The following is a 12,570-nucleotide window of genomic DNA, read 5'->3' as shown; positions in this document are numbered from 1 at the left end:
AAGGTGATCAATGGTGTAATTATAGGGTCTGGATATCACAATAGAAATATCTACAGTTTTCCTGGTACAAGAGGTTGGCACAACTTGTGCTACTACTGTATTCTGAAATATGACTACTTACAATGAATGGGGTTATTAATGGAGTACAATGTAGTTGTCCAACTACACAGTACAAAGACATAGCATGATTTAAGGCACATAATAGTGGAGATGACCAAATCTTTTGGAACTTCAGTTAAAATTCTGTAACTGCTAGAATTATTTGGTAAAATAAAATTACTTATGAACAGTACAAAGGAATCTTCACACTATATCTTTATCCAAAAATGTAACGTTGCTGGTTTCAATTTTATTTCAATGTATCAGACCAACTACCCATTGATATATCTAGATTTTTAAAATATTGGTGATAATTCAGCTGAAAAGAAGTTGATTAATTTATTGAGGGGCCACCAAAGAGAACATGTGGGAAACCTGTAGTTTAATCACTAACTATAACATTAATCATTCATTAAATCACTTTCTTGTCCCTCTTATTTACCTGCAAAAATAGCATTATACTGTACATTTTTTCAACAAGAATAATTTACTTTCATCAAAATTTCTGAGAACTGAAAATGACCTTTAGTAACCCAAAAGATTTCATGTGTACAGTGAAACTAGTGCATGCATAGAAAATTAATTCAGCTTTCTTGTTCATTTACAAATCCTACAGACATTATCAAAAAATTAAAATACAAACATCATTTCGTATATATGGGAGCAACTTGGAGGGAATATACTTTTCACAAAGTATTAAGTTGACCAAAAATAACTGATAAAGCAGATACAAAAATACTTTACCTCTTATGAAATACTACAATCTTAATAAAATGTACACTACACTTCAGTTCAAATTTCAGTGGTAAAAAAAACTTTTTGCCTCTACATTCTTAATAGTGTAATTACTCTTCCATTCTTAGAGCTATGTAAAAAAAAAACAAAAATTAAATGGCAAACAGTGAAAATTACAGAAACTATTTTCATATCTATGACACAGCATACCGTATGAGATTACCAGGACCCCTAATCTCCCGGAGACGCTTCAGTGTGCGCAAAACAGTCAGCATAGACCTTCCAGCTGGATCAAGCTTCATATTGCTCCATCTTTTGATATCATTATCAATCACAAAGTAAAAGCCTGGTAAAGAAAAATTATTTAAATGAATGTTCACATCTACTGTAGTTACAGGAAATAAGTTTTCCCAATTACTGACGGGATTAATGAAAGGACAACAGATAGTGATTATTATATATCGGGTAAATTTTCCGTTAAACCATAAAATACTTTGAAACCTAAAAATTATTTTGATAGTAGCCTAGCTCTATCAACTTTTGTTAGTGTATCCTGAAGTATTTTTTATAAAGTTAAAAAATCACTGAGAAATAAAACAACAAATTTTAAAATTTGTAATTTTTCTAGCTATACAAACCCAGGGTCATTTATAAGGGTTACTCCAAGTCTCGTTTTCTCTACGACCAGACAAAGAAAAAGGGTTTGACTGCATCATTCTTATACAGTAGTTGCTAAGCAACCACTTCACATGCTGTGTAAGACACCAGCACATGACGCTCTCCAAACTTTTTCTAGTGAAAAGACTTGAGGGGTGGTTGAGGTGGGATCTTTGATAAATGACTCAGGTTTGTATAGCTAGGAAAAATACAAAGTTTTTAAAATTTGTAGTTTATTCCTACGCAGATACAAACTTCCAAGTCATTTATATGGGAGTCTTCCTTAGATGGGGGGAAATCTCTGTTAAGAGGTAAGCCTTTCCTCTTCAATAGATACAATTACTATTAAGTAATAGCAAAAGATAAAAAATGAATTATCTGCAAACTGTGTAGCCAGCTTGTAAAGAGGCAAGACCGTACGTTCGATCCCAGGGGATAAGATTCTTTGCCAGGGGGTGAAGTCACATGAAAACCAACAAGTGTTACATAAAATAACAGTATATATCCAATACAGTATATCATTAAATAGTGAAAAATTAAGGCATCCTTACAGTACTTGCATTATGTGACTTCCAAGTCCAATCAAGATCACCTTCTGCTTCGATACCCATTACATACCCTTATAATGCAGAGAATAATTGATGCCCCAGATAAATCAGTTACGTGTCCCATAAGAGCACATTTAGATTATTTGTGCTGCAGAAATAGGGGCAAAAGAGAAGGTGTCTATATACCTGTGTACAATTTTTAAGATAATGGTCCGTAAAAGGTGTTTGTCTATTCCCTAACACCAACTTTGAGTACTTGTGCTACAGAGTGGTTCTGGGTTGAGACAATCCCAAATATGAGATCGAGGGGAGGGGGGGCTGGCAACGTTTTCAATGATGATTTATAAGCCCTCATGATTGTATCTCTCAGCCAAAATTATATAAGTGTTTCTGGATACTGTACTTTCTTTTTGGAGTGGCTAGTGCTCACAAACAAATTGGAGATTTTAGGTCTAAGATACTATGTTTTTTTGGATATTAACGCACTGGTCTTATGGGACAGGGTAACATGTCATCCACGTCATCAGTTACCTCTTTGGGAGAGAAGATTATGAGAGTCAAATTTGATATCGTTTTCAACCAGATTCAAGGTTTTAGCTACAAATTCGGGAACAAAAGACACAGTTCTTTCCACCCTCTGGAATGTGATGTAAGATAAGATAGACCATGTAATTTGCTTACTCTCTTGGCTGAAGCTAAGGCAAGGAGGAAAACTGTGTATGCGTAAGTTCATAAGGGGCTTTTCTTAAGGTATTTAGAATCTTCGTCACATCCCAGATAGGGGGTTTAAGTTCTTAAGGAGGACAAAACTGCTCGAAACTCATAATGAGAGCTGAGAGTTCCAGTGACAAAGAGATTTCTTGTTCCTCAGGAACACCAAAAAGTCTGCAATCAAGGGAATAGCAGCCTTGAGTGGAGTAATATTCTCTTTATGACACCAATTAGGCGATTTTCCATTTAGCATGGTATAATGCTGCAGATGACTTTCGGAGATATCGGGAATGCTGTTTTGCAGTTGGTCTCAAAAAGACTTTCTTTCGAAGGAGATGCTGGATAGTCTCCAACTGTGATGAGACAGGCAATGCACTGCGCCATGCAACTTTCTTATGTGTGGTTGTAGCAACAGTTTTGGCCATTCTGAAAGTTCTCTTCAGTGTCTGACGAACCAGACAGAATGATGGAAACAAGTAAAAGTCTAGTCCATCCCATGGTTGTTGAAAGGCATTTTCCATCACTGCAGCTTGGTCTGAGACTGGAGAGCAACACAGAGGGAGTTTGCGATTCAGGTGAGTGGCAACCATGTACAGAAGAGAGTAACCCCAAAGTCAAAAGTCTCTTCACCAATAGAGGAAGCAGGGGCCATTCTGAATCAACAGTCATCCCTCGACGGCTCAGATCTGAAATTACCTTCCCGGGGATAAACCTCGCCAAGAGAGATTCCTTGGGACTGTGTCCACTTGATTATCTCTACTACTAGATGACATAGCAGGAGAGAGAATGCACCTCCTTGTTGAGATATATAGGTCACTACCGTGAAGTGGCCTTTCAGTGGGGTAATGCTAGGTACACTGCTTTCATTTCCAGGAATTTAATATGAAAGGCCTTTTCCTCTCCTGGCCATAGGCCAGAGATTTACTCACTTTCTAGGTGAGCACCCCACCCTTGGTGAGAAGCAGTCGAAAACAGAAGGAATTGCGAAGGAGCCTGAAGGGGGGTTCCCACTAAAAGGATTTCCTTTTCAGCCACCAACGGAGATCCTTTACCACTTCCTGTGGTACTGACAAAAGGGTTGCAGGGTGGTCTGATGTCTGCGACCACTGGCTCTTCAGAGCCCATTATACAAAGCGAAGATTTATTTTCCTAAATGAGAAGAGTTTCTCCATTGAGGAGAGATGGCCTGGAAGTTTCTGCCCAAAGAGGTTTCCCTTTCAGAAAGTTCACTGCTATTTCTCTGAATCTTGAGATTCTGTTGGGAAATGGATAAGCTCTGGCTTAAACGTGAGTCTATGTCCATGCCTAAGTGGTTGATGGACTTTTGGGGGATGAGGCTAGACTTATCCATGCTCAGCTGGATCCTAACTCCTTACACAGATCTAGGATTAGATCCCTGTGCCTTGACAGGAGAACTAGGGACTCTGCCAAGAGGAGCTGGTTGTCCAGGTACCTCAAAAGTCTGATTATTATTATTACTATCCAAGCTACAACCCTAATTGGAAAAGCAAGATGCTATAAGCCCAGGGGGCTCCAATAGGGAAAAATAGCCCAGTGAGGAAAGGAAATAAGGAAATAAATAACTGAAGAGAACAAATTAACAATAAATCATTCTAAAAAAAAGTAACGTCATAACAGATATGTCATAAATAAACTATTAACAACGTCAAAAACAAATATGTCATATATAAACTATAAAAAGACTCATGTCCGCCTGGTCAATAAAAAAGCATTTGCTCCAACTTTGAACTTTTGAAGTTCTACTGATTCAACAACCCGATTAGGAAGATCATTCCACAACTTGGTAACAGCTGTAATAAAACTTCTAGAGTACTGCGTAGTATTGAGTCTTATGATGGAAAAGGCCTGGCTATTAGAATTAACTGCCTGCCTAGTATTACGAACAGGATAGAATTGTCCAGGGAGATCTGAATGTAAAGGATGGTCAGAGTTATGAAAAATCTTATGCAACATGCATAATGAACTAATTGAACGACGGTGCCAGAGATTGATATCTAGATCAGGAATAAGAAATTTAATAGACCGTAAGTTTCTGTCCAACAAATTAAGATGAGAATCAGCAGCTGAAGACCAGACAGGAGAACAATACTCAAAACAAGGTAGAATAAAAGAATTAAAACACTTCTTCAGAATAGATTGATTACCGAATATCTTAAAAGACTTTCTCAATAAGCCAATGTTTTGTGCAATTGAAGAAGACACAGACCTTATGTGTTTCTCAAAAGTAAATTTGCTGTCGAGAATCACACCTAAAATTTTGAGAGTCATACAAATTTAAAGAAACATTATCAATACTGAGATCCGGATGTTGAGGAGCCACCGTCCTTGACCTACTTACAATCATACTTTGAGTTTTGTTAGGATTCAACTTCATACCCCATAACTTGCACCATGCACTAATTTTAGCTAAATCTCTATTAAGGGATTCACCAACCCCAGATCTAAATTCAGGGGATGGAATTCATGCAAAGAGAGTAGCATCATCTGCATATGCAACAAGCTTATTTTCTAGACCAAACCACATGTCATGTGTATATAGTATGAAAAGTAATGGGCCAAGAACACTACCCTGTGGAACACCGGATATCACATTCCTATACTCACTATGGTGCCCATCAACAACTACTCTTTGAGATCTACTACTTAAAAAGTCAATAATAATGCTAAGAAACGACCCACCCACTCCCAACTGTTTCAGTTTGAAAACAAGGGCCTCATGATCAACACGGTCAAAGGCAGCACTAAAATCAAGGCCAATCATACGAACTTCCCGACCACAATCAAGGGATTTCTGTACTGCATTGGAGATTGTAAGAAGGGCATCACATGCTCCAAGGCCTTTACGAAAACCAAATTGCAAACTAGGGAATAGATGATTACCTTCAGCAAACCTATTAAGACGTTTTGCCAGAAGACGTTCAAAAACTTTAGATAATATGGGAGTTATGGAAATTGGGTGGTAATCAGTAGGACTTGAGCTACCACAAACACATTTACATAGAGGAGCAACATTACCAATTCTCCAACAAGTGCTAAAAGCTCCTCTTCTTGCTAACTTGCGCAAAATAACAGATAACTTTGGAGCTAAGAAATCTGCTGTCTTTATAAAAAAACAAAGGAAAAATACCATTTGGGTCTACACCTCCATAAGCATCAACGTCCATCAACAGAGCTTTAATCTCACGAGATCGAAAGCTAAACTAGTTAGTTTAGCCTCAGGAAAACAGGAATGACGAAGTTCAAGTTTTTCATTACTCTGTTTACTGTCAAAAACATCAGCCAAAAGGGTTGCCTTTTCCTTTGGACAGTGAGTGACTGAGCCATCTGGTTTAAGTAAAGGAGGAACTATTGCATCTACACCAAAGAGTGCAGATTTAAGGGTAGACCACCATTTATGTTTCCGAGTTGTACCAGAGAAGGTTTCTTTTATGATTAAATTGTGAGAAGGTTTCTTTTATGATTAAATTGTACTCCTTTTCAGTTGAGGCATAAACTCTCTGAGCAAAAGCTCGAAGCTGAGTATAGTTGTTCCAGGTCAAATCTGATCTGTTACCCTTCCAAAGGTGATAGGCCTCCTGCTTCTTCAAATAAGCATGTCTACAATCATCATTGAACCAGGGTTTGTCCTTCATTCAGTACCTTAGCACACGAGAAGGGATACGCCTATCAATTATGTTGACTAGATTCTCATTCAAAGAGACAACAGGATCTATACTATTATATAATTGTGACCAATTCAAGCACAAAAGATCATGCAAAATCCCATTCCAGTCTGCTTGGGATTTCATATAAATTTTACAGGAATATGATATATCAGGGACAGGCTGCTCAGTCTTCACTAATAATGAAATCAAGGCATGATCAGAAGTCCCGACTGGAGAACCAACCTTACTAGTTATAACGCCAGGGGAGTCCGTGTATACGAGGTCCAAGCAATTACCAGACCTGTGAGTAGCTTCATTTATGATTTGCTCACAGCCTGATTCAGAGGCAAAGTCTAAAGCTCTAAAGCCATGGCGATCGGTAGGAGAGATAGAACTTAACCACTCCCTATGGTGAGCATTAAAATCACCAACAAAGACAAAAGAAGCCTTTCTATCATCTTCTTGTATCTTAGCCATAATGATGCCCATAGCATGAGCCCAGGCTGAGACAAGGACCAAGACTTTGGAAAACACATAAGGGGCTGTTGATATGACAAAGCACGGCACCCTGAATTGAAAAATCTTGCCTCAAAAGGTAAACCTTAAGTATTTCCTTGAGGCAGGATGGATGGGGACCTGAAAGTAGGCGTCTTTCAGGTCTATGGTCAGAAGGAATTCGTTCTTCCTGATGGCCAGGAGAACGGGGGTCGGAGTCTCCATTTCAGGAAGCCTGGAGAGTTGCTTAAAACTTCTTCCACAGCTCCTTTGGCCAATAAATTGTAGACTTCCTCTAATAAGAGTAGGTCCTTTACTGAGCCTTTACTATAAAATTGTTGGATTGTCAAAGTCCTGGTCAAAAGTGGCAGACAAGTTATGAAAAGAACTCAATATCCTGTACAGAGGACTTCTACTGTCCAATGATCTGCTCCGAAGTTCTGCCACCTTAGCCAAAAGCTTTGTGGGCATTCCCCCCTGGTGGTGACCTGGGAGACCTGTCCTCCCTAGCGGGGCCTTTTTTTCGTGACCGCGCCCTCTTCCTCCAGGGGGATGTTCTCTCCAATGAAAGGTAGGTCCGGGGCTTGCCTACCGGACTGTTGTGAATCTGTTGAAGGCAGAAGTCATCTTTGCTGCAGAACTGGCTTAAAAGGTGAGTTCCTTGACTGTTGCTGGGGGGGCAGGTATCCATGGTGCCATCATTTTTCTTATCATGGGAGCTTGTCCTAACCTCTCTAAGTAGCTACAACAAAGTTTTTATTTCTCAGGGCTAACACATCCCTGGGAGACAGCTGTCTAGAGCATTTGGCTAAGACAGTGTTGCACCTCTTTAGGATACAGTTACCCCATAGGCAAATGTTCTGATGCAAAAGGAATTCTGTGGCTTTAGCCCCACATGGAGATATTTCTTCAAATTGCTCAAGGGCATGTTCCTCCCCTTAAGTTTTCTGTCACCGCAAAGCAGGATACTGCTCCAGACCTGTGGTCTAGCCAGGATCAGGCTTGGATTGCCGACATAGCTGATACCTCCTTGTTTGCCATTTCGGGCCCTGAAAAGATGGAGGGGAGGTTGGACATTTTATCAACTGGTACCGATAGGATCAGGTTAGCAACATCAGTGTGTCAATAGTGAGTGGGCTCTTGAAGGTGATAGAGTGTACATAAAATCTTCTCTGGCGCGAAAAGCCTTAGGACGGTAGTTTTGAAGACCTGCTGCCCTTAAGCAAATTTTCAGACACAGATTTGAGTATCAAGTAGATTTAAAGTATCTTTAGTCTGGTTAGAAAGCACCACATCAAGCCTGTGTCTGGAGCTTTGAGATTGTGGAAAGATTGAATCAATTGCGTGCCATCTGTTAGCAGTTTGCATGTGAGGAAGCTCATCTAATCCTTCTAAACAAAGGATGAGGCTCATAATCTTAATAAACTGTGAGGCTTCTGAGCCTGACATCGGGACCTCAAAGGGGATTACATTAGTGAGGTTCTCCAAAGAGTCATTAATAGTGATAATGTCATTGTCCGGGTGTTATACTTTTGGGATATTTGGCTGCTCTGTTTTAACAGTTTCTGCTTGGTTCTTAAATCTTCGTCAAATGACCTTTCTTTCCCTTGTGTCATTCATTCTGAGATGAGAATGGGAGGCATTGAAGGAACGGGAGTTATAAGGCCATTTGCCTCTAGCAACAGAGTGGGAGGCGGAAGAATTAAAGTCTCTTCCTGAACTCGATCTACGAGGAGAGAATTCTCTATAGGCTGCCATACGTAGCGCCTACGGCATGGGACTCGCCTACGACGTCTAACGAAGGCAACCTCATCTGTGTCAGATGGAGGTATAACTTATGGGAAGGGGGGAATGTTTCTCAGCCCTTATTCAATCTCTGTACCTGAAAAGAATTATCTGAAACAAAGTGTTGTTCTGTCGAACATGTGACATATGAACATTAGGCCAAGAGCTAGTGTGTGGCTGATCGGGAAAATTAATGGATTTACAGTACTATTATTGTAAGTCATGGGTTTGCTATTAGCAATAATCAAGACTTTGTTATCATGAGTCTAGCCACATGTTTATATAACTACGGAGGAACTTTAAAATAATGGGATGTCAATCGACCATGGCCCCTGGGGGTGCGTTAATCATAAACTAGCTTGAGAGGTTCTAGTAAGAACATGCCATGCATCAGCATCGTTATTTTGCGGAGGAATACCCTTATGCATTAAGACGGCAGCGCGTTTTGTGACATCATGATCTTTGGGATTGACAACCCATTTAGACTTGTTGGCCTGACATACCCGCAGAGGAGTTGCCTCACGTGCAAGGATGGCGGCACGTAAAGTGACATCACATTTAGACACAGCGACACCTACAGACTTGTTAATCTGAACGTATTACCTGGCTGAATTGTTAATATAAAAAATTCAAGGAGTCAGAGGGATTTGTTATACTCAACTTCATAGCACTATTAGGCTTAGAAGGAGATAACTGTTTAGAGCTGCTTGGCATTGCCAAATCTTTGGGTATGGACACAGCCAAAGCAGTCCAATCACCCTCATAATAAAGTGTTGACATGTCTTCTGTCATGTCCAGGGAACTCTTTAGAAGAGATCAATACCGAGGACCCATGGTCGTACAAGGCAAGCCTTGCTCATTTGTATGAGCTGGAGACTGATAATAAGGATCTTTCAATAAGGCTGCTTAGGTACGAGGGTAAATGGCAGGCTCTACTTTGAGGTTCTGTCAGGAACCCGTAGATACTTTCAAGGCTCTGACTGGAGATACTTTCAAGAGGGGAAAGATCTTAGCTGTATAATCTCACATTAAGGTTCTCTACTCAAAACACTCGTAGGGGGTGAGTGAGATCTCAGTATAACTGGGTAATCAAGGACTGATGGTACTGATATTGGATCTGGCTCAGGGAGTGCAGCAGCCGTGGCTAAAGGGTTTACACCACAAGAACATTATCAACATCATCATCTACTACGTCTATTGAGGCAAAGGGCCTCGGTTAGAATTCGCCAGTCGTCTCTATCTTGACAACTGCCAGCGATCCTTGGGTGATAAAACATTAACAAAACATTCACTGGGTGATAAAACATTAACAAAATTTCCATGGCCATCATTATCTGTGACTGGAGCCTTAGTGGGTCCTTGACACGAAGGACCTGGTTGGAGGATAACGTTCTCCGCAGAAACGAAAGGGTTTCTTGCCACTGCTGGCAGAAAATGAAGAAGGTGAATGATCTTGTTTTAGATTGTTTCTTGCAACGAGAATGGTCTCTCTCCTACTGGGAGGAAGACCACCCCCTACAGTACTCACATGTTGATTCCACCGAACATCTCTTACCACAGCAAGAGGGACAAACGGTACTGATCAACTTCAACCCGGCTCACGAAGGTACGTACCACTGGCAAACACATCACAGTAGGGGCATGAACACACAGTATTTGACTTACTCGTGATAACACACTCACTCGTAACTCATAAATACAGATATATATTTAAGTGACAGTGAACATTATAGACACAAAATGCACATACACTATAAGGGTATTGAGGGCGTGTGCAGATGTCTGATGGCAGAGAGGTGAGGTACATCCTCTTAACTTCATGACCAATAGTGTTGTGGAGAGCATCATGTGCAGGCGCATGCGCAGTGGTTGCTTGCCAACCATAAGAATGGAGGAATCAAACCCCTTTTCTTTGATTGTCTGGCCATAGAGAAAACAAGATAAGGAGTAACCCATATAAATGACTAGAAAGTTTGTATACACGTAGGTATAAATATGAATTCTAAAATTCTACACTTAAATGGCAATCCATTCATGAGCAAAAAAGTAGAATATCTTTATCATAGAACACACAGAGGAAACAACAAGTGCATGGGATTCCATTAGGTGCTATAATACAGAGAAGAACTAGAGTTAATAGCAAAATTTGTGGGAGAGTAGGAGGAAATGTTCAACAGGTTGAAGTGTGGTGTGAAGACAAAAGGGCTGAAAAATCAGCAAAAACCAAAAGTAATGGAAACAGAAAAAAAAACAATCAGGAATTTACAGGAAAGTGGCCATGTGATTGTTGTAGGAAATGTGTAAGGGTGGACTGTGTACTAAATATAAAGAAGTCTCAAGAGTATTCAACCAACATAAATACATACAGTATAGACAGGAACAAGACAAACTTTTATCAGAAACACTAAAGAGTATTCAACCAACATAAATACATACTGTACAGACAGGTACAGGACAAACTTTTATCAGAAAATCTCATGTGACCCTTTAACTTGGCAGAGCTGATTGAATAAATAATTCAAATAACATGAAGGAAAGAAAATTGAGAATTAATGTAAAAAAACAATATTTCTAAAATATTCTACATAAGTAAAATGTTATTTTCATTAGTAAAATAAATTTTTGAATATACTTACCCGGTGATCATATAGCTGTCAGCTCTGCTGCCCGACAGAAAAACCTAAGGACAAAATACGCCAGCGATCGCTATACAGGTGGGGGTGTACATCAACTGCGCCATCTGTCGAGCAGGTACTCAAGTACTCCATGTCAACACAGAACCAATTTTCTCCTCGGCCCACTGGGTCTCTATTGGGGAGGAAGGGAGGGTCCTTTAATATATGATCACCGGGTAAGTATATTCAAAAATTTATTTTACTAATGAAAATAACATTTTTCAATATTAAACTTAGCCGGTGATCATATAGCTGATTCACACCCAGGGGGGTGGGTAGAGACCAGCATTACATGTTGACATTATTATGAGCTAAGTATTTTGTATTTCATTTTAGCAGTTATTCAAAATAACAAACATAAAATAAATAAGTACCTGGTAAGGAAGTCGACTTGAACAATTACTCTGCCTTTTTAAGTACGTCTTCCTTACTGAGCCTCGCGATCCTCATAGGATGCTGAGCGACTCCTAGGAGCTGAAGTATGAAGGGTTGCAACCCATACTAAAGGACCTCATCAAAACCTCTAATCTAGGCGCTTCTCAAGAAATGACTTTGACCACCCGCCAAATCAAGTAGGATGCGAAAGGCTTCTTAGCCTTCCCGGACAACCCAAAAACAATAATAAAACATTTCAAGAGAAAGATTAACAAAGGTTATGGAATTAGGGAATTGTAGTGGTTGAGCCCTCACCCACTACTGCACTCGTTGCTACGAATGGTCCCAGAGTGTAGCAGTTCTCGTAAAGAGACTGGACATTCTTAAGCTAAAAAGACGCAAACACTGATTTGCTTTCCAATAGGTTGCGTCGATTATACTTTGCAGAGATCTATTTTGTTTAAAGGCCACGGAAGTTGCGACAGCTCTAACTTCGTGTGTCCTTACCTTCAGCAAAGCTTGGTCTTCCTCACTCAGATGGGAATGAGCTTCTCGTATTAACAGTCTGATAAAATAGGATAAAGCATTCTTTGACATAGGCAAAGATGGATTCTTAACTGAACACCATAAAGCTTCAGACGGGCCTCGTAAAGGTTTTTAAATAGAACTTAAGAGCTACAGGACATAAGACTCTTTCTAGTTCATTTCCAACCATACGATAAGTTTGGAATATCGAACGATATTGGTCAAGGCCGAGAAGGCAGCTCGTGTTTGGCTAGAAAACCAAGTTGTAGAACATGTAACCGTTTCGGATGAGAATCCGAT

At 39.9% G+C, this 12,570-nt stretch overlaps 1 protein-coding gene across 2 annotated transcripts in view; it reads right to left on the bottom strand.

The window, feature by feature from the left end:
• LOC137624533 (spindle and kinetochore-associated protein 1-like) overlaps window positions 1-12,570 on the bottom strand; it is a 130,962-nt gene continuing 118,392 nt past the window's right edge. For both annotated transcript variants that reach the window (XM_068355406.1, XM_068355407.1), the window contains exon 6: window positions 1-1,180. In XM_068355406.1, the coding sequence (XP_068211507.1) occupies window positions 1,029-1,180 (152 nt within the window). In that variant the 3' untranslated portion in view covers window positions 1-1,028. The remainder of the gene's footprint in view (window positions 1,181-12,570) is intronic.

The sequence above is a fragment of the Palaemon carinicauda genome, chromosome 31, assembly GCF_036898095.1.
Source record: "Palaemon carinicauda isolate YSFRI2023 chromosome 31, ASM3689809v2, whole genome shotgun sequence".
Lineage (NCBI taxonomy): Eukaryota > Metazoa > Arthropoda > Malacostraca > Decapoda > Palaemonidae > Palaemon > Palaemon carinicauda.
Note: the sequence above shows the minus strand (reverse complement) of the source record. Positions and strands in the feature narration are given on the sequence as shown.